We start from the raw sequence: 27604 nt of genomic DNA, 5'->3' as shown, positions 1-27604 counted from the left end.
CAATTGATGCAGAAAAGGCATTTGACAAAGTCCAACACCCATTCATGATAAAAACTCTTACCAAAATAGGAATTGAAGGAAAATTCCTCAACATAATAAAGGGCATCTATGCAAAGCCAACAGCCAATATCACTCTAAATGGAGAGAACCTGAAAGCATTTCCCTTGAGAACGGGAACCAGACAAGGATGCCCTTTATCACCGCTCTTATTCAACATCGTGTTGGAAGTCCTAGCCAGGGCAATTAGGCTAGACAAAGAAATAAAAGGTATCCGGATTGGCAAGGAAGAAGTAAAGTTATCACTATTTGCAGATGACATGATTATATACACAGAAAACCCTAAGGAATCCTCCAGAAAACTACTGAAACTAATAGAAGAGTTTGGCAGAGTCTCAGGTTATAAAATAAACATACAAAAATCACTTGGATTCCTCTACATCAACAAAAAGAACACCGAAGAGGAAATAACCAAATCAATACCATTCACAGTAGCCCCCAAGAAGATAAGATACTTAGGAATAAATCTTACCAAGGATGTAAAAGACCTATACAAGGAAAACTACAAAGCTCTACTACAAGAAATTCAAAAGGACATACTTAAGTGGAAAAACATACCCTGCTCATGGATAGGAAGACTTAACATAGTAAAAATGTCTATTCTACCAAAAGCCATCTATACGTTTAACGCACTTCCGATCCAAATTCCAATGTCATATTTTAAGGGGATAGAGAAACAAATCACCAATTTCATATGGAAGGGAAAGAAGCCCCGGATAAGCAAAGCACTACTGAAAAAGAAGAAGAAAGTGGGAGGCCTCACCTTACCTGACTTCAGAAACTATTATACAGCCACAGTAGTCAAAACAGCCTGGTATTGGTACAACAACAGACACATAGACCAATGGAACAGAATTGAGAACCCAGACATAGATCCATCCACGTATGAGCAGCTGATATTTGACAAAGGACCAGTGTCAATTAACTGGGGAAAAGAAAGCCTTTTTAACAAATGGTGCTGGCATAACTGGATATCCATTTGCAAAAAAATGAAACAGGACCCATACCTCACACCATGCACAAAAACTAACTCCAAGTGGATCAAAGACCTAAACATAAAGACTAAAACGATAAAGATCATGGAAGAAAAAATTGGGACAACCCTAGGAGCCCTAATACAAGGTATAAACAGAATACAAAACATTACCAAAAATGATGAAGAGAAACCCGATAACTGGGAGCTCCTAAAAATCAAACACCTATGCTCATCTAGAGACTTCTCCAAAAGAGTAAAAAGACCACCTACAGACTGGGAAAGAATTTTCAGCTATGACATCTCCGACCAGCGCCTGATCTCTAAAATCTACATGATTCTGTCAAAACTCAACCACAAAAAGACAAACAACCCAATCAAGAAGTGGGCAAAGGATATGAACACACATTTCACTAAAGAAGATATTCAGGCAGCCAACAGATACATGAGAAAATGCTCTCGATCATTAGCCATTAGAGAAATGCAAATTAAAACTACGATGAGATTCCATCTCACACCAGCAAGGCTGGCATTAATCCAAAAAACACAAAATAATAAATGTTGGAGAGGCTGCGGAGAGATTGGAACTCTTATACACTGCTGGTGGGAATGTAAAATGGTACAACCACTTTGGAAATCTATCTGGCGTTATCTTAAACAGTTAGAAATAGAACTACCATACAACCCAGAAATCCCACTCCTAGGAATATACCCTAGAGATACAAGAGCCTTCATACAAACAGATATATGCACACCCATGTTTATTGCAGCTCTGTTTACAATAGCAAAAAGCTGGAAGCAACCAAGATGTCCATCAACGGATGAATGGGTAAATAAATTGTGGTATATTCACACAATGGAATACTACGCATCGATAAAGAACAGTGACGAATCTGTGAAACATTTCATAACATGGAGGAACCTGGAAGGCATTATGCTGAGCGAAATTAGTCAGAGGCAAAAGGACAAATATTGTATAAGACCACTATTATAAGATCTTGAGAAATAGTAAACCTGAGAAGAACACATACTTTTGTGGTTACGAGGGGGGGAGGGAGGGAGGGTGGGAGAGAGTTTTTTATTGATTAATCAGTAGATAAGAACTGCTTTAGGTGACGGGAAAGACAACACTCAATACAAGGAAGGTCAGCTCAATTGGACTGGACCAAAAGCAAAGAAGTTTCCGGGATAAAATGAATGCTTCAAAGGTCAGGGGAGCAAGTGCGGGGGTCTGGGGAACATGGTTTGTGGGGACTTCTAAGTCAATTGGCAAAATAATTCTATTATGAAATCATTCTGCATCCCACTTTGAAATGTGGCGTCTGGGGTCTTAAATGCTAACAAGCGGCCATCTAAGATGCAGCAATTGGTCTCAACCCACCTGGAGCAAAGGAAAATGAAGAACACCAAGGCCACATGACAACTAAGAGCCCAAGAGACAGAAAGGGCCACATGAACCAGAGACCTACATCATCCTGAGACCAGAAGAACTAGTTGGTGCCCGGCCACAATCGATGACTGCCCTGACAGGGAGCACAGCAGAGGACCCCTGAGGGAGCAGGAGATCAGTGGGATACAGACCCCAAATTCTCATAAAAAGACCAAACTTAATGGTCTGACTGAGACTGGAGGAATCCCGGCGGCCATGCTCCCCAGACCTTCAGTTGACACAGGACAGGAACCATCCCCGAAGACAACTCATCAGAAATGAAAGGGACTGGTCAGTGGGTGAGAGAGAGACGCTGATGAAGAGTGAGCTAATTATATCAGGTGGGCACTTGAGATTGTGTTGGCAACTCTTGTCTGGAGGGGGGATGGGAGGATAGAGAGAGAGGGAAGCCGGCAAAATTGTCAAGAAAGGAGAGACTGAAAGGGCTGACTCAAGAGGGGGAGAGCAAGTGGCAGCAGGGAGTGAGATGTATGTAAACTTATATGTGACAGACTGATTGGATTTGTAAACGTTCACTTGAAGCTTAATAAAAGTTATTTAAAAAAAACAAAAAAAACAAAAAAAAAACTTATGAAGAATGCTTATGGTAGTGTCTGCCATACTATAATCACTGAATTTATGGCGCTTTTGTTGTTATTACATCCCGATGCTGGGGCACAGTGTTACCAGGATATGCAGGCCTGGTTTTGTATCCTTGAGAGATTACATTTTTGGGAGAATATAGTAACTGCCCCATAGACCTCAGACTCTAGACATTTTAGGGATGGTTTCCCTTACCTACCTCTCCCATGAGGGCCTGCAAGCCTGAAGCCAACAGAAGGTAAATATGGCGGACACAGCTGTCTGGGTTATCTGTGCTTCAGTATCTCAGGGCTCTTTGCCTGACTATGCTCTGGGTTTAACCTCTTTGGAGGACTCTTTTGATGGCCAAGGGCATTTTTGGTGTGATGCCTCTCTAAGCCTTGAAGGATAATGGGATCAATTGTAATCTTACAATAACAACCGCCACCACCACCCCACTCAGAAAAATCTTATCTGGCTCTCAGGATCTTTACCAGTGGTCTGCAATTTCTTCTGCATCTCCTTTTACCATGGAGACTTGATGCCTCATTTTTGCTATATCCTTTTGAAAAGTTGAGACAAGGACAAAAGAATTGAACTTCTGGAGACCTCGCTCTTCTTGGCGCCTACATCACAGGTTGTATGAAAAAGAGGAAGAAGAATCAGATTCCCTTCTCCTTTAGTCATCCTAGCTGCCCTTTGAGATCTGACTTAAACACCTTTTCCTTCAGGAGGTCCTTCTTAACCCTCCCAACCACTCTACAATCTGGTGTTCATAAAATAATACAACTCTCTTCAAGGTCCTGAAACACATTTTTCTGCTAACAAGTTTAGCTTAAACCCCAAACCAGAACCACTTGTCGTCAAGTCGATTCTGACTCATGGCGACCCCACGTGTGCAGAGTAGAACTACACTCCATACGGTTTTCAAGGCCATGACCTTTCAGAAGCAGATCACCAGGCATTTCTTCCGAGTTGCCTCTGGGTGGATTTGAACTGTCAACCTTTTGGTTAGTAGTCGAGCGCTTAACCATTTGGAGACCCAGGGGTGCCGCTGTTAAACCCAGTCACTTTTGATTACTTCTCATTCGCTTTCTACTTCTGGTTGTGTTTACACAGCTTTCTCATCTGTAAAGTGGGGACCATAATGGTTCCCACCTCTGAGAGGTGAGGATTAAATGAGGTAATGTGTGTACAGTGCCAAGCACAGTGCCAGACACACAGCAGGTGTGTAATTAATGCTGGCTCCCTCTCTCCCCCACTCTCCGTAGTCATTTTGTACATACATCCTCTCTCTCCAAGAAGACCTCATATTACAAATATAACCATGTCACTCCCCTGCACACAACTTAAGTGGCTCCCCATTCTCCTCAGAATAAAGTCCTCTGAATAGCTTTCCCCTCAAGGCTCTGCATTATTTGGTCCCTACCACATTCTCCAGTTTTATTTCTCTCTGTCCATCTTTCCTTTCTCTCCCAGCGTTGTATACCTTGGCTCATGGTCAAAGTCTTTGAGATAAAGTTCATTCTCCACATGTGGGCTACTGAGACCTTTTATGATCTGGCCTCTGCCTGTTTCTCTGACCACCTTGCAGGTAACCTAAGCACCAGCCACACCTTACTCTTGGCAGGTACTCAACCTACTGTGCCCCGCTGGGCTCTGGAACTTCGCTGTTGCTTTCCCCTGGTCTACCCTTCCCTCCTCCTCTGTGACTCTCTGGATCTGAATTCCACCCTCCACTACTGGATGACCTTTGACAAGAGACATCTCTGAGCCCTACATTTTTCATCTATAAAATGTGGACAATAATAGTACCTACCCAATAGAATTGCTGTGAGGAGTAAACGTGAAGCCCTTAGACCTAGTCAACATCCTGGAAATACCATCTATTTTTATCAAACTACAAATGTTATTTCCTCCAGGAAGACTTTCTGATTGTTGTGTAGTTATTGTTGAGGCTGTTGTGTTCCTTCCCATCTTTTCCAGGAGTCTAAAAGCTCCACGAGGTCAGGTAATATGTCTTTCTTGTTCCTTGCTGTAGCCCTAGCACCTGGCACATGCAGGCACATAGAAGGTGCCTGGTAAGTATCTTGAGTGAATGTGTATGTGTGTCCTTACTTCATGAGGATTTCCATCTTGTCTTGGAGACAGAAGCCAGCCTCCTGGGCCACGCTGTAAAACTTGGCCCTCATGGTGCTACATATACCACTCTTACAATGGAGGATGTCACGAATGGGGCGGCTGTAGATACAAACAAGAAAGGCATGGAGGATGAACTCCAAGGGACACCCCCAGCTAGCCTCATGGGTCTCACTTTAGCCTCCCTGGGCCCCAGGATGGTCTGCATTGGGGATCCCCTGTACCCACCTGGGCTCTCTTCCCTCACCGGGAACCTCCCTCAGCACCCGTCTGGATGGATGAAGGGCAGGCCTTATCAGATGATCCCACAATCACATGTCTGGCTAAGGACAGAGGGACGAAAATGGAATTTGGAGCTGGGAGGTTCAGGTTCAAATCCCAGCTCCACCACTGGGTGACCTCAGGCAAGACATTTGACCTTGCTGAATTTCAGATTGCTCCTCTATAAAATGGGATCATGGTCCCATCTCCTAGGGTTCTTTCTTTGGGTTAAGCAAGACAATGAATGCAGAATGCTTCACACAGGGGCTGGCACAAAGGAGGTGTTTTTTGCCATTGCTTGCATTGTTGCTCAGCATCTTGGCTGTGAGCCCCAGCCCAGGGTGTCCCCTGCCTTTCAGCAGTGTCTATGGCTTCAGGAAGTCCCAACTGCTTTGGGTGTTTCCTTGCTCATCTCCTTCCATCACCCACCTGACTTACCTTTTTCTGGATTGGCTGGCCTTCTTCTGGATTGGCTGGACGTGGCTCTCTCCACTTGTACTGCTGGTTTTGTCACTGAAACACAAAGGAGCAATTTCAAGTTTTCTGACATCTTTTCATGAAAGGGTACTTCCATCTCTCCCCACTCCATGGCACCCACTAGCCCTCAGGATTCATGTAAGGGCAGCCATTCTAATCAAGGCACCAGTCTCACTATATTTTTTCCACCTTTTGACTTTTGCTTCTGTCTTGCCCCCTGCCTTGGGGGTTTTCCTTGTTTCTTCTCCAGTGACTCAAATCCTGCCTATGTTTCATGGTCCACACCACATCCTGCCTACTCAAGCAATTATAGCCCAACTTTTACCATCTAGCTTTGCATATTGTCAGGGTTATACATTTTTTGGATCTGTATTTTACTTGTATAAAATTGGTCTTTACCTCTGGAGGATAAGTTTGTTTTGTACCCCTCCATCTTCCTCTCAACCCCAAATCAGCACTTAACACAGGACCCAGTGCACATTTGCTGAAGGGATGGCTGAGTCTTCCTACCAGTTTGTCTTTGGTGGCCCTGACCCCAGGCTGCCTCTTTGTTCAAGCCTTTTCTTCTCTAACCTAAATCCTGGTGTTGAATGCCTATTTCACCCTAGTTTGGAGGCAGGCAGAGTTGGGTTCATTGTCCAGCCCTGGCACTACCACTTCTCAGTTTATGGACAAGCAACTCCCCTCTGGATCCTCAGTTTCTTTGTCTGTGAAATGGGGATTCCAAGACTTACACCACAGCACATGGATTAAATTAGATAAAACTCCAGGTACAAATACTTGGCACATAGCAGAGGCTCAGTAAATAGTAGTAACCTTCTTCCTCTTTTCTCCCTGTCCTCATGGAGAACAGTTGTTTTGAAGGCAGTTTAGGCAGGGATGGAAGAAGGAGAAGGGCTTCACCAGCCATTCCAGGAGTCTAGGTTTTGTGTTGCACGTATATATTGGAATGTTTAGGAGGGAAATTCTAAGGCATAAAAAGCCTAGAAGAAATATGTCTTAAAGTGCAGTTTAAATTGCTGGTCTGTTTATACAGCATTCATTTATTCATTCATTAAACAGGTAATTAGTGAGTGCCTATGCTGTACTAGGTACTGGAGATAAGATGATGGATTAATTAGTCTTGGTCCCAGCCTTTATGGGTCTCATGAGGGGAGATAGACATCAATCAATTCATCATGCCATCTAACCCTTGCTAGGTGTGGAGTGATTGGACTTCTTCAATGACTGTCCCTCTGTGACTTTGCCTGGCCTGGGTTCCCAGAGGGGCATGAAACCCTCTGCTTATGCTCATCCCTCCCCTATGACTTTCTCCCAGGTCCTGCTTTGGTGATCTGGGCCTTCAGTACCAGTGTCTAGAACCCTCTTTCCCATCCTCTGTCCCTCATGTTTCCTCTGAATTCCTGGAAAACTGACTTGATCACTTTGTCTGCATGGTTATAGAGGTAAGACTGTTTTTCTGATTCTTACAATGAATGGCTAACCCTCCCTTTCTGGCTTTGGCATTTGAGACTTCTTTAGGTGGCCAGACCCAGCCATTTCTAAGGCCCCGTCTCACAGGAAGGCCCCTTGGCCTTCGCTGCTTCTCCCAGAAACTTAAGGGACTGAGTCTAGTGGTCTTAGATCTTATCGCACCTGACTGGGATGCAGGGCCCCAGTAACGACTGTGAATTCTAATCAGCTGCTCCCACCCCCTGCAGCTGAATCCTTTGGGGAGGGTGTTGGCTCTGACCTGTCTCCTGGAGGTAGTTTCCTTTTTGCTAGAATCTTGGCAGTGACTTGGCGGGGGGGGGGGGGGGGGGGGGGTGGTAGGGTGTTATTAGCTAGTGATAAACAGACAAGCATAAATAAACAGCAAGAGACCTTTTTGCCTGCTTCACTGTCTCCTTTCCTTGGCCCTCATTGAGTTCCAGCCACACTGGTCTTTTCTCAGTGCCCCTAAGTTTCCTCCTGCCACAGGCTCTTTGCACATGCTATTCCATCTGCTTAGAGGACTGGTCAGCTAATTCTTCTGTGTTCCTCAGGTCTCAGCTTAAATGTCAAATGTTAAACATTCACCGAGTTCTTCTTCAGAACACTGTCCACAGTCCTGATTCTGTGGCTCACTGTGGGATTATTTGAGAGATGTCTGACTCTCTCATTGGCTAGAGATTCTTAAACTGGTGTCCATGGGCGGAGAGCAAGAGGTCCATGAGGTAGACTGGGAAAAAAATTGCATCTTTCTTTTAACTAACCTTTAACCAAAAAAAGGAAAGCACACCTATTTGCATATCACATTCCAGTTGTGGGGATTATTTTTGAAAACTCATTTATACTCGACACTAATCCAAAATGATGGCAGTCATCAGACCTGCTATTAAGTCTTGTAATATAAAGGCGTTAATAGAGACGCTTATAGATACCTTTATCACAACATTGGTTGTAGTATAGTAATCTGCATTACAATAGATTTCTTTGTGTTCCTTTGTATATTATAGAAAAAAACCAGTTGCTGTCGAGTTGATTCAGACTCATGGCAACCCCATGTGTGTCAGAATAGAACTGTGCTCCACAGGGTTTTTAGTGGCTGATTTTTCAGAAGGAGATCACTGGGCCTCTCTTCCAAGGTGCCTCTGGGTGGTCTTGAACTGCCAATCTTTTGGTTAGCAGTTGAGCACGTTAACTGTTTCACCACTCAGGAACTTCTTGTATTTTATAGTACGTATTTAAAAACATTTTCTGAAAGGCTTCCTCAGGGGTTCATGGCACAAAAAAGGCTGTTAGGCCAGCTCAGACTGTGAGACCCACGAGGGCAGACTGTATTTGTCTGGTTTGCCACTGAATCCCCAATGCCCAGCCGAGTTCTGGGTACATGGGGGGAACTAATGAGTATTTTCTAAATGAAATTATATATTTGGGCAGACCTCTGTCTCCCCCATTACAAATCACCCAAATAAAGCCATAACCTATACCTCACCTTCCCTCCCCCATCCCTCCGGCACTGGAAAATTTAACTTCATGGCACATGATTGTTGGGGAGAAATGTTTGGATACTCAACCCCGATCTCCAGGAATTAAGGAGCTTATTTCCAAGGAGGTCACAAGGAAGAAGGAAAAGGTCCCCTCCCTCTCACCCCACTTTCTACTGCCTGGTGAGGGATGTCTCTGCTGTGGCCTCTGGACCAGTGAGGTGTCCTCCGAACCACCTGCTGCAGGCTCCAGCCCTCCTACCTGGACTTGTAGGTGGTCTGCATGTCCTTAGATGCCGACTCGCTCTTGTTTTGTTTCATCATTGACAAGATACTGCAAAACAAGAGAAGTCGCTTAACCAGGCACTGAACACGTGGTGCTTGGAGGCAGGAGGCGTCTGTGGGGAGGGTTCCCTTACTACAGCAGGAATCCTCAGACCCTACCAGGCATGGGAATCACATAGGGAGTTTGCTAATTATACAGATTCCTGGGCACCACTCCCAGAGACTTGGATTCCTTAGACCTGGAGCAGGGCCCCGGAATCTGCATTTATACCCCTTCCCCATCTCTCTCTCTCTCTCTCTCGCACACACACACAGGCACACACTCACACAATTCTGATGCAGGTGTTTCTGGAAACGCACTTTGAGAAACCTAGAATTGGCCGATATTATCTGAGTTAACACTTACTTGAAGTGCTTGTTAAAAAATGTAGCTTCCTCCGGAGGTTCAGATTCAGTAGATCTGGGATGAGGTCTAGAAATTTTTGACCAGTACCCACAGTGGATTCTAACCTTGAGGGACCTTAGGGATTTTAAGATTTTAAGAGGTTTTAAGGAAAGAAAAAGCTACCTTCTTAGACAGCTAGGGGGCAGTCTGGCCTTGAGACTGGGAGATAAACCGGTTGGCTCCTAGGGGTTCTGAAAAACCCCAGGATTCTATTCGGCCTTAATGGGAGCAAATCTGGTGTCTGAATTGAGAGAGGAATCCGGATTCTAAAACGAGGGACAAGACAGAATCTGCAGCTTTTCCTCCTAACTGCCTTTCTGCTGCTCCACACCGAAACCTTCAATATCTGCTGCCTTAGGAAGAGATTAGGGAGATGTCTTTCTCCTGGGAGAATTGATAAGGATTAGAGATTTCCACAGGTTCTTGCTCTGTAACCATGGTTATTTTCCTCATTAAAGTGAAGGCAGAGGGCCACGTGATGAGTCTTGCGAGAAGCAGCTTCTGGTGTGGTTTTGTCTTTGAAGACCTTAAGCAAGTCACTCATTGCTGGTCTTCTCCATCTATGAGACGGGGTTATGGCGATGGCTAATATACCTGTCTCAGCAACGTGGCTGCGAAGATGCCATAGGACACTATGTGTGAAATAAAAGTCATGTCCACCCAACCACCATCACCACCACCCCCATCACTGCCATTTATTGAGTGCTTATATGAAAAAAAGTTTTTTTTTTTATGTGCTTGGCACATACTAAATATGTTACATGCATTATTTTACTAAGTGTTTAAAATAACTCATTGCAATGGGCATTATTTCCATAACAACAGCAATAATACAAAGAAAATCTCATTTAGTTCTCACTACAACCCTTTGGGGTAGGTTGTTAATGAGCCTCATTTTACAGAAGTAGAATCAGAGAGGTGAAGCAGCTTGCCCAATGTCACACAGCAAGTAAATGATGGAAATGGAGATGGACCCTAGTCTATTAGATTCCAAAGGCAGTGCATTGACTGCTGTACGATTTCATTTTATAGATGAGAAGACTGAGAATTGGGGAAAGGTTAAGTGACTTGTTCAAGGACTCCAGGTTTGGACCCAAGTCTGTCTGACTTCAACACCCGTGCTCATTCATGCCTGTTACTTTTTACAAAGGAAGGAGCCTGATGAGCTGATGTTTTACTAGCACTGTCTGTCTCTAATACTGATAAATCAGGCACAGCAGCTGGGTCTTATGGGCCAACATCATCTCTGAGTACCTCCAAGTGCCACCCTCCAGAGCCCAATGCGGGCTAAGGCAGCTGCAGACAAATCCATCATTAGCAAGCAGAAGCGGGTGTGATGCATGTGAAAGTGCTCAGTGAACTGTAATTACGGTAATAACAATACCCAATAAGTCAGAGCTGGCATCCCAGTAGGCTGAAGGCAATGACGAACCTCTTCTAGTGCTTCATTTATTTTCAAGAAGTAATTTCCTTCCTCAGAGGGAATCTACCCTTGGAAAGGGAACTCCGACTCAAGCCTGTGTTCTCTCTGAGGTGTTTAGATGTCAGAAGTCCCGTGGACAAGGCTTTCCACCAGAAGGATGACACCTCGGGTTCAGGTTGGATGATACCTCTTTGCGAGCCAGTCACATCGGTCACTAGTTTGAAATTTCAGAGGCTGCCTGTTGCTCTTAAGATAAAAACCATCATCTCTGAAGTGGCCTCCAAGGCCTCCAGTCCAACTGTGCCTCGCTCCATCCCATCATGGACTATAGATGCCACAGTCCCTTTTGACCATGTGTACACATAGGTTGCCTGCTTTCCCCCGCCCCCTGCCGACCCCCTACCCCCAACTTTGGCTTGCTGGCTCTTTCTCATGCTTCATCCAAATCTCAGCTGGAAGTTTCTCCCTTGGGGAAACTTCTCTGATCCCCACCCCTTCTCCAGACTAGTTCAGATACTTCTATTTTGTACTCCCAGAGGTTTTCCTTTTATAACACTTTCCCCGATAATAATTAGTACATAGTCCATAAATATTCATCAAAAGAAAATGTAAATAGCCTCAGGATTCTCGGGAGTTGGCGTAGCAGAGTAGTTACGAGGATGGCTTTTCAAGTTAGAAAGACTTGGATTTGAGTTGTGGCTTTGTCATTCACTAGGTGGGTGACCTTGAACAAGTGACTTAAACTGTGTGAGCCTCATTTCCATATCTGTAACATAAAGATGGTAGTACCTACCTCATGAGGTGGTTGTAAGAATGCAGGGAGGCGGTACATGTGAACAAAGTACAGAGCTCAGTGATAGATACAGAGAAAACATTTTGTTAACTGGCAACTACTATTGTTAGTATTCTCACTGTTTTTCTGATATTCTCTATTTGCCTCAAGAGTCAAGAGAACGTACCTGGGCACTTTTTTTTGAGTCCCGTTCTCTATGATGATTGTCCTTCGGGCATCTTCCCGAACCATCTCCAGGAGCTTCTGCAGATCTGATAGGAACATGAAGGGGACACTGTCTGGAGGTGCCTTTGAGGCAAGGCTGTGCAGGGCTGGGTGTCAGGGAGCTGAAGAGGGATTAGATCAGGGTCCTACAAGAGGCAGCTCATAGCGTTTGGCAGGTTGTAATCTCACCATGACATTCCCCTGCTTAAAACTCTCTATTTTCCTTTGGGTAAAGTCTAAATTCCTCCACATGACCTCTGAGGCTCTGCAGAATCTGGCTTTTCTCTTTCTGTACTGTTTCTTCTCACCTTCTCTCCCCCGCCTTAAACTCTGCTGTCGCCCGAGAGAACTGTTTCCAGTTCTGAGAAGGAAATTGCCACATTCAGGAAACTCTCTGATTCCCATAGTCCTGGAATTCTAAACTGAAGATGCAGAAACTGAATTTTGCTCAGAAATGTGTTTCATTTGATGTAGGTGCCAACTTTTTGTACCTGAAAGGTTTCGCATAAAAGTCCAGACCTCCACCTTCCCCAGGGGAAAAAAAAAAAAAACAACTCTGAGATGGGCTCCATTTGCCCTCATTCTTGCTACATCTGACCTTTAGACAGGCGTGTGTTGTCGATTCCCTGTGGTTACCAATACTCCTCATTGTGTCAGTTGCCTTTTATGATCATACTTAATATTGTTCTGTTTTACATCGTGTAGAAAGGTTTCTTTGTACCCAACACCCTCAAAAGTTCGAAAATGAAATACAGATGGAATAAGCTATGTGCCTCAAGAAAAGTGAGAGAATACAAATGAAGAATCATCCTAAGTGTTTCATCATAAGGATACAGATTTGCAAACGCCTGGCTCCCTCTGCTCATTTCCACTCCTTTCCTAGCCCAGGATCTGCTTTACCCAAAGCCCTGTGCTTTGAGACCTTTGCTTCCTGAAGTTTGTGGTTGTCCACGGTGCTGAAAATCACAGGGTGAGTTTGCTTACTTAGTGACTGTGATTCGTCAGAATCTGCCCCCCACCCCCCAGATTTACCAACCAGGAGAGAAAAGAAGAGGCAAAGTGATAAGAGGAGTGAATATACAGAGAGATAAGTGGATGGAAGACATTCGAGAATTAAAGACACCCAGAGGAGTCAAGGAGAGAGAGGGAGAGAAAGAGAGACTTGTTTTGAGATGGGTTTCAAACAATTATAGGAACGAAGACAATTACTGGAAGCTGAACAACTGTACGGAGAGTCTCAGACATGTATTCATAGCAGTGCAAAGCTGTTTGTATCCCAACGTGAACAAACATGTTATGACGGGCATCACTGGATACAACTGAAGTGCTAAACATTTTTTATCTTTACTTTCTATTTTGGTGAAAAAAATGGGTGATGTTTGCACTGTCTCAGAACAGGCAGAAAAGTGGTGGATGTTGATTCTTTATTTGTAGAATAAAGGTAATAGTACCTACCTATCACATTTTCCTCCCTCCTCTGGGATTCTGGAACTGCACTCCCTCCTCCATCTACCTCTCCTGGTTAAGGTGCCTCCCTATGGATTCCTGACCTTCATCACAGCCTGATCTCATGGTATGGCAATTGTCTGTTCACTTGTTTGTCTTTCCCTGTTGGCTGTGAGCTCCTTGAGGGCAAGAACCACACCTTGTCTTTCTGTTGATAACACTTGGCCCTGTACTTGGCACGTGGGAAGCTAAGTTGGTCTTTGCTGAATGAATAAGCAAATAGCTAAGGGAAAAAGAGGAAAGATTTGGGAGACTGTGAGCTAGACTTCGGGTGTCCAGAAAGGATGACATTGTCAGTGGAGACACTTTTAACCCCCTTGGCAGGTAGCTGGCTGGAGTTGACTCAAGCTCAGATGTCAAAATCTATGTTTGGAAGGAAGGCCTGAAGCCCAGTGTTTCCCAAGGCCATTTATGTGCAGTCTTGTTTATGAATGCAGTCAGTGCGGGCCAAGGAAAGGATGCCTGCCCTTAGTGATTTTGACACCATCTAGGCTGTGATAAACATCAACATTTAGGCATTTTCTACTCTAACCTCTAATTCTCAAGTGTTTTGTTTTCCTATTAGTTTATGGGCATGATTCCAGGATTCTGAAAGGTGTCTTAAGAAGCCTGTTAATGAGGGAGATATGGCTGGTTCTTCAACTTTCTTTCCCTCCTCTGGGTACCAAGCAGCAACATCTGATTGCTCTGCCATCCCTACCACCACCCATATGCAGACCAGCCTAGCGGTGGGTGAAGACCAGCAAATGCCTCCAGTGACCTGGCATAGTGGACAGCCCTCCTGGAGCATTACTTATAAAGCTTCGCATTTCACATAAGGCATCAGAGATTTTTTTTTTTCTGTTTGACAGTAATGCTTCTGGGAAGAATGGTGCCCATCAATAGGAAGCTTTACCCATCATGTTGCTGAAGTTGGGTAGGTAAGAAGTAGAACAAGCTCTGGCACTGTGAGGTTCACATCTACTCCTCAGAGCTACTTGGGAGAGGAAACTTGTTTGGAGAGGGTGAAGATGCCACAAAGCAGAGTTGCACTGAGGAAGAAGGTCCTCTGACAGATGCCCGTACCAGAGAAACATGCTCAGTTCTTCAATTCCCAGGGTTGTGGGATTGTGGCTCAGGTACAATGGCATTGCGTGTTTTTAATGGCCAAACTATATCCCCAAAGGAAAAAAATTCTGGCCATCTCTTTTCCTTCTTCCATCCCTAGCCCACCTAAGAATATCACCCTTGATCAACTAAACCCATTTCTTCTTCTATTTGGGAGAAAAATAAGGGAGACCTTGAGACCCTGGGTGGTGCAAATGGTTAACATGCTCAGCTACTAACTGAGAGATTGGAGGTTTGAGTCCATCCAGAGGGACCTTGGAGGAAAGGCCTGGTGATCTGCTTCTAAAACAATCAGCCATTGAAAACCCAGTGGAGCACTTTTACTCTGACACACATGGCATCACCAGGAGCTGGAATTAACTTGATGGCAACTAATTTTTTGTTGTTGTTTGTAGGAGTTGGTTGGGGTAGGGGGTGGAGGGGATTAGCCTGTATCAGGCTTATCATTTTGAGTTGCTATTTAAGTAAGTTTCTCCTCTAACAATCTGAGACTTGGACCTTCAAGACCTTCAGAAGGGATGGCCTGGGCTTTAGTTTCTTGGGAATCTCCTTGTCATTGATTTGGGAAGCAGATCAGTCCATGGAGAGACCACAACTTCCTGTCCTTAGTGATTTGCATCTACAAAGACCTCATTATGCAGCCAACCCTGGAAATTAGACCTTGGTCAAATGGTACATCTCTCAGAATAGGATTCATGAATTCAGAATCAATTTGAGGAGGTTTTAGAAGGCAATGAAAGGCTGGGAAATTTACTTTTGTCAAGACCATGACAAATGGGATGAAGGTTGAATTATAAATGGAGGAAAATGCTGGGAGGGGCTGAAGTAGAAGGACTTTCTTTCCCGGGGGTAGGTCTCTGGTGTACATGCATCCCCTAGCCATTGTTGTGCACCTACTGTGTGTCAGACCAAAGGTGAATAAGATGTTACTAATCCACACAATATCATTAATATCACATGCAACCAAAATATTGCTGAAGATCATTCAAAAACGGCTGCAACAGTATATCGACAGGGAACTGCCAGAAATTCAGGCTGGTTTCAGGAGAGGACATGGAACCAGGGATATCATTGCTGACGTCAGAAAGCAGAGAATACCAGAAGGATGTTTACCTGTATTTTATTGACTAAGCAAAGGCATTTGGCTGTGTGGATCATAACAAATTATGGATAACATTGCAAAGATGGGAATTCCAGGACACTTAATTGTGCTCATGAGGAACCTTTACATAGATCAAGAGGCAGTTGTTCAGACAGAACAAGGAGATACTAATTGGTTTAAAGTCAGGAAAGGTGTGCACCAGGGTTGTATTCTTTCACCATACCTATTCAATCTGTATGCTGAGCAAGTAAACCGAGAAGCTGGACTATATGAAGAAGAACAGGGCATCAGGATTGGAGGAAGACTCACTAACAACCTGCATTATGCAGATGACAGAACCTTGCTTGCTGAAAGTGAAGAGGACTTGAAGTAATTACTAATGAAAGTCGAAGACCACATCCTTCAGTATGGATTGCACCTCAACATAAAACAAAAATCCTCACAACTGGACCAATGAGCAACATGATAAATGGAGAAAAGATTGAAGTTGTCAAGGATTTCATTTTCCTTGGATCCACAATGAACAGCCATGGAAGCAGCAGTCAAGAAATCAAAAGACACATTGCATTGGGTAAATCTGCAAAGGACCTCTTTAAAGTGTTGAAGAGCAAAGATGGCATCCTGAAGACTAAGGTGCACCTGACCCAAGCCACGGTATTTCTAATCGCATCATATGCATATGAAAGCTGGACAATGAATAAGGAAGACCAAATTGATGCCTTTGAATTGTGGTGTTGGTGAAGAATATTGAATATACCATGGACTGCCAAAAGAATGAACAAATCTGTCTTGGCACAAGTACAACCAGGATGCTCCTTAGACGCAAGGATGGTGAGACTGCATCTTACATACTTTGGACATGTTGTCAGCAGGGATCAGTCTCTGGAGAAGGACATCATGCTTGGCAAAGTACAGGGTCAGCGGAAAAGAGGAAGACCCTCAACGAGGTGGATTGACGCAGTGGCTACAACAATGGGCTGAAGCATAACAATTGTAAGGATGGCTCAGGACCAGGCAGTGTTTTGTTCCGTTGTGCATAGGGTTGCTATGAGTCGGAACCGACTCGACAGCACCTGACAACAACAACAACACAGTCCACATCTACAGGGAGCTCACATCCCTTCTCTTCTTCTTCCTTAGTAATAGAACTCTGATTCCTTTTCTGTGGGAGGAGTATTTACTAGCACCTCCCTGGTGGTGTAGTGGTTAAGAGTTTGGCTGCTAACCACAAGGTCTGCAGTTTGAATCCACCAGGCACTCCTTGGAAACCCTATGGGGCAGTTCTGCTCTATTCTATAGCTATCCTATAGGGTCACTATGAGTTGGAATCAACTTGACAGCTATGGGTTTGGTTTTTTTTTTTTTTGATTTCTGAACATCCCTTTGCAGCTAGATGTGTCCCTGCGATTAAGTTCTGGCCAATGAGATTTCAGCAGAAGTATTGTATGGAGCTTTGAGAAGGCTGCTTAGACTCAGCTAGGAGTGGGCACTTTTGTCCTCTGCCCACTTCTACTTCTAGCCTAAAATATATGTGATGACTGGAGTTCTAGCAGCCATTTTGGATCAAGAAGCGACCTTAAGGATGGTGGAGAAGAAAGATAGAAGGCAGTAGGGTCCCTGATGGTCTTTTAGAGCCACCCTACCAGCTCTGAAATGACCTTCTTTAACCTGTAAGAAACATAAACGTTTATCTTCTCAAAGCCACTAATTTTCAGGTCTTAGAGTCAAAAGAATTTCCTACGTGATACAGGGAGATGCAATTGTAAACTAAAATTAAGTACTCAATAAAATCAAATACGAAGGACTAAGAAAATTGAGAGACAGGAACCTGGGGGTGTTAGGAAAGACTTCACAGATGAGGGAACATTTAAGCTGGGTTTTGAAGGCTGAGTAGGAGTTCATAGACTGACGGGGCAGGAAAGAAAGGGCATTGCAGAAAGAGGAAGACACGTGGATTGCTTAAGAAGGGGAAAGTTGGGTGTGGTTGGAGTGTCAAATTTAAGATGTGAAGTTGCAAGAACTGAACCTCTGATCAGATTATATGCAATGTCTAGAGTTTGTCTTAAAGGCAATGGGGATTCTTTGACAGATGTTATGGTGGAGTGTACTGTATCAGATTGGAAGTTTTGGAAGGTCCTGCTGGCTCAACATGGAGAAAAACTCAGTGGATGTGTGAGGCAGGACCAGAGCAGAGAGACTAATTAGGACACTGTTGCTGTCATCTAGATGACAGGTGATGAGAATGTGGACTAGGGGTCTTAACTCACATACCTACAGGGGCCACGTACCAAAAGTGAGTGACGTGGGCTGGTATAAGAAAAATCAAGCTTCCCTTTTGGTCTGTTTTTAATTTCCCACTTTTTCTAGAAACTTGGGTAAAAAATAGAGGTTAAGTGTGAGCTCAGAGCCAGACAGCCCAGGTCGAAATTTTGGCTTCATTACTTTCTATATGACCTTGGGAAATTAAGGTCCCTGTGCCCCAATTTTCTCATCTGTGAAATTGGCAGAAAAAGTTACTGTGAGGATTAAATACATTAATACATATAAAAGGGCCAGAATGGTGTCTAACACATAGGAGTCCTCCTAAGTTTTAGTTGTTATTATTGTCATTATGACTCTAAGTAAAACAGCAAGGCATAATATAATGTTAAATGACCACACACTCAATTGGGAGTAATGACTGGGGGTAATATGGAGGGGTGAGGACTGTGGAAAAGTAGAGAGCATGTGCCCCAGCAAAAGGGAGGAGTTCCAGCTGATTGTTACCAGACAGGATTGCAGACTCACTACTCCCACAAAGGGAAATTTTTCAAAATCAGAATTTATATGTAAAATCTCTCAATATTCAAAGTCACTTTTTTTTTTTTTTGTGAAGCCTTGTGTGTGCTGAACAAAATGTAAATGGCACGATCTGGCCTATGAGACCCAGATGTCTATCTCTAAACTAACACAAAAGCAGTAAAGGTGAATGAAGTTAGGGTTCAAGAAAGTTTTAAAAGATTGCATGATTAGAGCAGGCAATTGGTTAGATGTGGGAGGAAGGTGGCCATTGGGAAGGGTCTGTGGTGTCTCCTGTGCCCAGAGAGATGGCGCCACTCACCCCGCCCCTCATTGCAAAGGGAGCATCCCTGGCTGCTCCCTCCTGCCTTCAGCACTTAGGCTGCTACAGGGAGAACCATTACTCAGGTTCTGGGACTGTGACAGTGTTTTGACACTGGGGACACTTCTCTCTCCTTATTTAAGAGCAAGGCTTTTAGAGTTAAAAGACACAAAGACATGGATATAACATTGATGATTACACAGACCCCTTCTTTGAAAAGTAAACCACCTTCCGCCACCCCTGTACTTAAAATCTTCCAGAGACTTCCTGTTATACTTTGAATAATTCTGAAGTCCTCACCTTGCCCTACAAAGGCCCTATGTGTTCTGAACCCCATCTCCCTCCCCAACTTTATATCATCAAGTTTCAGGTCAAACCTCAGAGCTGAGAGAAGCTTCCCCTGACCAGCCTGGCTAAATTTGCCACATACCCACCAACAGTCTCTCCCTAGTAATGATTGGGGGTAATCTTTTTTTTTTTTTTAAATTCTCTTCTGAGCACAATTTATCTGCAGTTGTCTTGTTGTTTATGGTTTTTTGTTTTGTTTTGTTTATTGCCTGCCTCCTTCTTCCTAAAATGCAAGCTTGGGGAGGGAAGGTACTGTAAACCTCAGTTCCACACGCACACAGTAAGTGCTCAATAAATAGGTGTTGAATAAAAGAAGCTTCAAGAAATCCGTAAGAGTCACACATCTGCCATTTACCTTTTAGTTCCTCTCCATCTCAGAAAATACTTCTGTTCAGTAAACAGCTTTTCAGGGCTGGGGACACCTCCCAGCCCCTTGCTAACAAGGGAGGTGGTGAAAGGTTTTTCTCATTGGCAGCTGTCACTCTTGAGTTCTGACCACCTACTGGATTTTTGCACTTCTGCCCTTGCCCATTAAAGTCCCTCTGTAGGCTGGCCACGAGGCCATAGACTATCTGGTCTACCTTCACCTCCAGCTCAACGTTCTTGATTCTACACTGCACCAATTCCTGACAGTTCAGCCCAACCCAGCCCAGCCTCAGTTGCCTCAGGCATTCTAGGCGGTTCCCCCCTCCCCCCGCCAAAAAAACAAACAACTGGCTGAGCAGGCAGGTCTTAGCTTGGACACAGGAGATGGGGATTTGCAGGTAGGTGTCTCATGCCCCAGAGTCAAAGCTTTTACAGTGGGCCAGCCCTCGTTCATATCCCTGTCTTTCTCTTTCGTCCTTCTACCTTTCCCATCTCTTTCTGTATGAATCCTTCTCTTTACTTCTTACTTCCTTTACTATATAAGCTCAAACCGTAAGATTCTGAAGATAAATTTCGTACATGACTTATGGAATACAGTTACATTCTGTCTGGTTGAGTGCCACAGATATCCCCCCTGAAACAGTATGCAGAATTGCGTATATATGTGTTTGCATTTTTTTTTCCCTTGGAGAGAAGTTCCATAGCTTTCAATAGATTCCCTAAAGGGTTTGTGTCTCCAAAATAGTGATGAACCACTGAAAAGGGCTTTTCGAGGGTGAGCATCACAGAGTGATACAACTTCTATATAGAACTACCCCAGGGTTTCCAAGGAGCGCCTGGTAGATTCGAACTGCTGATCTCTTGGTTAGCAGCTGTAGCTCTTAAACACTGTGCTACCAGGGTTTCCATGAAATGTGTACACAGGGTAAATCTCTGGAGACAGAAAGCAAACTTGTGGTTGCCTGGGACTGGGGGTGGGAAAGGAAAGTGACTGAAAATGGCCACGAGGTTTCTTTTTGGGTCGGTGTAAATGTTCTAAAATTAGATAGCGGTGATGGTTGCACAGCTCTGTGAAGTAACTAATAATCTTTGAATTGCACACTTAAAATGAGTGAATTTTATGGTATGTTATACTTCAGTAAAGCTCTTTAAAAAAGTAGGCACCAGATTTCAAAGACTGAGTATGGGGGAAAAAAGAAGAATGTAAAATGCCTCATTACTACTTTTTGTATTGATTACATGTTGAAATGATAATATTCTGTGTAAGTTGAACTAAATAAAATGAATTATTAAAATAAAAAAAAAAAGAAGCTTGGTAACCATGGACTGTCTCTCTACGAGAAAGAGCTCGGATAAATCCAAGTTATAGAGTATGTATCTGATCTGCAGTGGGAGAAAGCAAGGGAGTCCAAGGAAACTGAAGACGGCTAGGAGATCCCTATGTCACCTCTAACTGAGTCATATATGGGGGCAGAGGGGGAGCAGAAGAGGCTCCTGGTGTCTGTCTAATAGGCAAGGGGTTGGGGTAGATGGTCAGATCTGAGGTATGACTTACTGACGTGAAGAGGCTCCTCATCCGGCTTGGTTGAGCATGACTCGTTGTCCTCAATGTCCTTACTGCCCGTCCCCTGGGTGACCACACTCTGGGGCTCATCTGAGCCGGGGTTCATGGAGATCATGCTGCTCTGGGGAGATGACCCTCCACTGGTCCGAGACAGACTGAGAATGGAGCCTCGCCGGCTAGGTTTGCGACCAGTGGTGCGTAGCATAGGAATTTTGAATTTCTTGGTCTGCTGGAAAGAGAGGAGAAAGAGGGGTTTAGAAAGAAAGGTGGGAAGGAAGGCTAAAAGGAAGGAAAGCAGATAGGAAGGAAGGAAAGAAGTAGGAAAAAAAAAAAAAAAAAGCGAAAGCCTGGCTCTGAATGTGAATTCCTTTTGGTTCTCTCCAAATACCATGAAACATATCCTGGATCTCAAGGGAGATAATTTTAAGATGTGTGTTACTTGAAGCAAACAAGTTGGGACTTATTCTATCCAGTGAGGGTCATGGTGGCCAAAGCATTCCTGACAGGAAGTCAAACACTTATTCCAATGATGTTGCCATGCCTGGAACAGTTTTTGACTTTTCTTTTTAATAACCGCTGGAGCTGATTACGATACTGTGTAAGAGTATAGGTCTAATTTCTTTAGCTACAACTTGGTTTTGACCCCAAATTGTACTTACCAATTTCTTGTTCACCAAGTTGTTGCCTGGGCATCAAAGAATGAAGAGCTATATTCACTGGGATTTTCTAAAAACACAACATAGAGAAAATTCTAACCCTAAAATTTGGGGGTGCCACGTGCCTGTCAGTTTGTCTGTACTATGGTGTCTCGAGTGTAGCTGTGATACTGGAAGCTTTGCCACCAGTATTTCAAATACCACCAGGATTATCCTTGGTAGACATGATTCAGCTGAGCTTCCAAACTAAGACAGACTAGGAAGAAGGACCTGGCAGTCTACTTCTGAAAAAATTGGCTGGTGAAAACCTTATGGATAGTAGCAGAACACTGTCTGATATAGTGCCGGAAGATGAGCCCGAGCTCAAAATAGAACTGGGCAAGAACTGCCTCCTTAAAGTAAAGTCGACCTTAATGATGTGGATGCAGTAAAGCTTTCGGGAACCTTCATTTGCGGATGTGGCACAACTCAAAATGAGAAGAAACAGCTGCAAGCATCCATTAATAATTGGAACGTGGAATGTATGAAGTATGAATCTAGGAAAACTGGATGTCATCAAAAAGGAAATGAAACGCATAGACGTCAATATCCTGGGCATTAGTGAGCTGAAATGGACTGGTATTGGCCATTTTGAATCGGACAATCTTATGGTCTACTATGCTGGGAATGACAAATTGAAGAGGAACAGCATTGCATTTGTTGTCAAAAGGGCATTTCAAGATCTCTCGTGAAGGGCAACACTGTCCGTGATAGGATAATATCCCTATGCCTACAAGGAAGATCAGTTAATATGACTATTATTCAAATGCATGTACCCACCACTAAGGCCAAAGATGGAGAATTGAAGATGTTTACCACTTCTGCAGTCTGAAATTGTTCAAACATGCAATCAAGACTTGCTGAAAATCACTGGTGATTGGAATGCGAAAGTCAGAAACAAAGAGGGATTGGTAGTTGGAAAATACCACCTTGGTGATAGAAACGACACTAGAGATCGATCACATGATAGAATTTTGCAAGACCAACGACTTCTTCATTGCAAATACCTTTTTTCAACAGCATGAATGGTGACTATGCATGTGGTCCTTGCCAGATGGAGTACACAGGAATCAAACTGACTACATGTATGGAAAGAGATGATGGAAAAGCTCAATATCATCAGTCAGAACAAGGCTAGGGGCCGGCTGTAGAACAGACCATCAATTGCTCACATGCAAGTTGAAGAAAATTAGAGCAAGTCCACAAGCGCCAAAGTATGACCTTGAGTACAACCCACTTGAATTTAGAAACCATCTCGAAAATAGATTTGATGCATTGAACATCAGACGAGTTGCGGAATAACATCAATGACATCATACATGAAGGAAGCAAGGGGTCATTAAAAAGACAGAAAGGAAAGAAAAGACCAAAATGGATGTCAAAAGAGACCCTGAAAGTTGCTTTTGAACATAGAAGTCAAAGAGCTGAACAGAAGATTTCGAAGGGCAGCTCGAGAAGACAAAGTATTATAATGAAGTGTGCAAAGACCTGGAGTTAGAAAAGCAGCAGGGAAGAACATGCTAGGCATTTCTCAAGCTGAAAGAGCTGAAGAAAAAATTCAAGCCTCGAGTTGCAATATTGAAGGATCCTTCGGGGAAAATATTGAACAACGCAGGAAGCATCAAAAGAAGATGGAAGAAATACACAGAGTCACTATACCAAAAAGAGTTGGTCTGTGTTGATCAGGAGCTGATGGTACTGAAGGAGGAGGTCTAAGCTGCACTGCCGACACTGACAAAAAACAAAGCTCCAGGAATTGAAGGAATACCACTTGAGATGTTTCAACCAAAGGACACAACACTGGAATTGCTCACTTGTCTATGCCAAGAAATTTGGAAGACAGCTACCTGGCCAACCAATTGGAAGAGATCCATATTTGTACCCATTCCAAAGAAAGGCGATACAACTGAATGTGGAAATTATCGAACAATATCGTTAATATCACACAGAAGTGAAGTTTTTCTGAAGGTCATTCAAAAGTGGTTGTAGCAGTACATCGACAGGGAACTGTCAGAAATTCAAGCCAGATTTAGAAGAGGGCATGGAACAAGGGATATATCATTGCTGATGTCAGATGGATCCTGGCTGAAAGAAGAGAATACCAGAACAACGTTTACCTGCGTTTTATTGACTATGCAAAGGCATTCGACTGTGTGGATCACAACAAAGTATGGATAACCTTGTGAAGAATGGGAATTCAGAACACTTAATTGTGCACACAAGGAACCTGTTCTTAGACCAAGAGGAAGTCCTGTGAACAGAACAAGGGGATGCTGTGTTTAAAGTTAGGAAGGGTGTGTGTCAGGGTTGTACTCTTTCACCATACTTAGTCTGTATGCTGAGCAAATAATCTGAGAAGCTGGACTCTATGAAGAATGGGGCATCAGGATTAGAGGAAGACTCATTAACAACCTGTGATATGCAGATGACACAACCTTGCTTGCTGCATATGAAGAGGACTTGAATGGCTTAATGATGAAGATCAAAGACCATATCCTTCAGTATAGATTACACCTCAACATAAAGAAAACAAAAATTCTCACAACTGGGCCAGTAAGCAACATCATGATAAACAGCGAAAAGATGGACATTGTCGAGGATTTCATGTTACTTGGATCCACAGTCAATGCCCATGGAAGCAGCAGTCAAGAAATCAAATGAGGTATTGCACTGGGCAGATCTGCTGCAAAAGATCTCTTTAAAGTATTAAAAAAACAAAGATGTTACTTTAAGGACAAAGGTGTGCCTGACCAAAGCCATGGTGTTTTCAGTTGCCTCTTATGCGTGTGAAAACTGGAGAGTGAATGATGAAGACAGAAGAAGAATTGATGCCTTTGAATTATGGTGTTAACAAAGAATACTGAATATACCATGGGCTGCCAAAAGAATAAACAAATCTGTCTTGGAGGATATATAGCCAGAATTCTCCTTAAAAGCAAGGATAGTGAGACTTTGTCTCTCTTACTTTGGACATGTCATCTGGAGGGAGCAGTCCCTGCAGAAGAACATCATGCTTGGTAAAGTAGAGAGTCAGTGAAAAAGAGGAAGACCCTCAACAAGATAGATTTACACAGTGGCTGCAAGAACAGGCTCAAGCATGACAACGATTGTGAAGATGGCACAGTACAGGGCAGTGGCTCGTTCTGTTGTCCATAGGGTTGCTATGAGTTGGAACCGACTCCGCAGTCCTAACAGCAACAAAATTTGGGGAGTCAAATTAAAGGAAGCAGATTTGCCTGGTGTTGTGACACTCTGGGGTGGGGGAGGATCCTGGGTTGTGGTAGAAAGGGAGGACTGGATGGGAAGTCCTAGAAGGTATGAAGGGGTAGGTAGGGCAGGTTTGGAGTCCCCGGGTGGTGCAAAGAGTTGATATACTTAGCTTCTAACTGAAAGGTTAGAGGTTCGAGTTTGTCTAGAGGGTCCTCAGGAGAAAGGTGTGGTGGTAAACTGAAAAATCAGCCACTGAAAACTCTATGGAGGATAGTTCTACTCTGACACACATGGGTCACCATGAGTCACAGCTGACTTGAAGGCAACTAGGTCTGAAAGGAAATGTGGACCTTTGAAAGGAAAGGAGTTGGAGAGGACCGATTACAGGTAGGGGTTTGTGTGTATGTGTCTGTGTACCCTAATGTGTGATTGCTATCACTTCCAAATGCACTGTGTGGAGTCATATCCTCATGTTAGTCATGATCCAAGTCTCAGAGAGGCTTCCTGACTTGTCCAACATCACACAGCTAGCAAGTAGTAGAGCTAGATTTGAACCCAGATCATGCTGACATCAAGCCAATTATTGTGTCTTTTTTTAAAGAAACTTTATGACTTGCTCAGTGGCATTGAAAATGCCCTTGACCTTGTGGTGATGATTCTGCTTGGCATTTAAAATACCAGGTTTACAATGGGGAAGAGTAGGCCCTCAGCTGCTTCCAAGTTAAAAGCTCAGTAAAGGGCCTGGGCCATAGAATATACTTAGTTAATAGGAACAGTTTTATTAATTTTGAGAACCTTAAAAGGAAAGCTTTTGAAGAATAGACTGAGATCTTTAAATTAAGCTCAGTGCCTGGTATCCTTGGGAAGAGGATAGGAGGAAGAGACAGGACTGAATGCACTCAACGTTTAATAAATACCTAACAGTGTGGGGAAATTGTATTTAGCAGGATTTCTTTCAGGGAGTCCAGTATATGTGATCAGAAGTAATTTTTTCATCACCTTGAGTGTGAGTGGAACGTCCCTGCACTAGAAGAGGGGAGGGATTTCTTGGTTGAGGAGGGGAAAGAGAAGGCAGGGGAAGAGGGAGGAAGAGAGAGAGAGGAGGTAGGGGTGGAGCCAATGAGATGGCAGAAAGGCTGTGGGGCTTAAGATGTGACTTCTCCCCTTGACAGCCCCCATCCTAAAAATTTTAGCAAAAATCTACACAAATGACAAAATGCTTCAGAATGCTACAGACTAGGGAATTGCAGTTTGATCTGGGTTCGAGCAGATCTGCGTAGGGCCTTGTGGGCTACAGAAATGACTGTGATAAAGAAAAAGCAAATACCAAAAGTTGGCACGCTCTCTCCTTTGCTAAATTAGGAGATCGATACCGTCTTCCCTTGTTGCTGCCATTACGACTGGTCAAGAGCTTGTCAGAGTGACAGAAACCCCCACTACTCCCTGCCACCTTAGGGAGAGATGATGTCAGATGCAGAGATAATATGTGTAAGTCTCCTCTTTTTTGTCCATCTGGCATGATGTAAATTTCTGCCTCTGGGAACCAGACTCTTCAGGCCAATGCTATTTTTGAAGGCTGGACAGATTATGTTATAAGGTCAGCCTGGAGTTTTGCAATGAGTACTGGACTAAGAGCCAGGAGGCCCTAGGGTGGCTTTGAGCAAGTTACTCTCCCCTGCCTTGGTTTCCCTAGCTGTAAAATGGGGAAGATTGACTGAGATGATCTCAGAAGAGCTGTCTGTATCCAGAGCTCTGTGTACATCTTCCTTGAGCTAGGATTTTATCTTGTGCTCCTAATGTTGCCATTAATTAAAATTCAGTTAACCACTCCAGCCGGGAAATTCAAAGTGAAGGGCTGACACTTCTGATTAATTGAGAATGGCAGAAAAATAAAACGTGGGAGGAAGATGTAACAGGCAGCTTCAGCATCTTGCTTGCCCTTTATTGAACTGACTGTCTCCGAATTGGCTTAAATCCCCAAATGGTTCTTTATTTTCTATATTTCACTCAATAATGGTGTTAACCAGCTACTGTGTCCCCCCTCAGTACGGACTGCCTTTTGGCAACAAAGGAAAAGATTTCCCTGAATGGTTCCTTCTGCTTTCTTAGAAACAGCAGTTGCAAACTGGTGGCCTGTGTGAAGACATGTTTAACTGTCCAGCATTTTAGAAATTGGGAGATAAAAACCAAAGCTAATTGGTTTCTTTGGAAAGGGGTAAGCCCTGGGCTCCCATTCTTTTGTGGCAAAATGAGCCAGAGCTGAGCAGAGTTTCTTCCCTTTAGCTGGGCAGGAGTGCTGTAACTTAGCACAGACCTCACCACTGCCTACTACCTTACATCCAGCTTGCTTTCCTCATTTGCGTGCCCTGACTGGCCCTTACGGGCACTGGAGTTTGTGAACATTGCCTTGGCACTGACAAGCTCTATATAGAGAGAAGAATATCAGAGGCTGCAGGTGTTAGCTGGAGCCTGTCTTTCAAAGGTTTATGGCGAGGGAGGACTAAGGTCAGAAGAGGGAGAAGGACTTGTCCAGGTTCGCACAGCGAGTAAGTGGCTGAGCCATGTCTCTTGATTTCTGATTTAGTTTTCC

General features: G+C 43.8%; 1 protein-coding gene across 7 annotated transcripts in view; it reads right to left on the bottom strand.

Annotated features, from left to right (window-relative positions):
* CCDC60 (coiled-coil domain containing 60) overlaps nucleotides 1-27604 on the bottom strand; it is a 227873-nt gene that overhangs the window by 11088 nt on the left and 189181 nt on the right. For 3 of the 7 annotated variants that reach the window (XM_049865444.1, XM_049865450.1, XM_049865449.1), the window contains 6 exons: nucleotides 21101-21338; nucleotides 11979-12063; nucleotides 9129-9200; nucleotides 5880-5954; nucleotides 5160-5282; nucleotides 3536-3667 (listed from right to left, as the gene is read on the bottom strand). In XM_049865444.1, coding sequence (XP_049721401.1) covers nucleotides 3536-3667; nucleotides 5160-5282; nucleotides 5880-5954; nucleotides 9129-9200; nucleotides 11979-12063; nucleotides 21101-21338 — 725 coding nt within the window. The remainder of the gene's footprint in view (nucleotides 1-3535; nucleotides 3668-5159; nucleotides 5283-5879; nucleotides 5955-9128; nucleotides 9201-11978; nucleotides 12064-21100; nucleotides 21339-27604) is intronic. The other 4 variants (XM_049865446.1, XM_049865448.1, XM_049865447.1 and 1 more) reach the window with 4 other exon arrangements.

Source organism: Elephas maximus, chromosome 22 (genome assembly GCF_024166365.1).
Source record: "Elephas maximus indicus isolate mEleMax1 chromosome 22, mEleMax1 primary haplotype, whole genome shotgun sequence".
In the NCBI taxonomy this organism is placed as follows: domain Eukaryota; kingdom Metazoa; phylum Chordata; class Mammalia; order Proboscidea; family Elephantidae; genus Elephas; species Elephas maximus.
The sequence above is the reverse complement of the archived record's forward strand: the minus strand, read 5'-3'. Positions and strand labels throughout refer to the sequence as shown.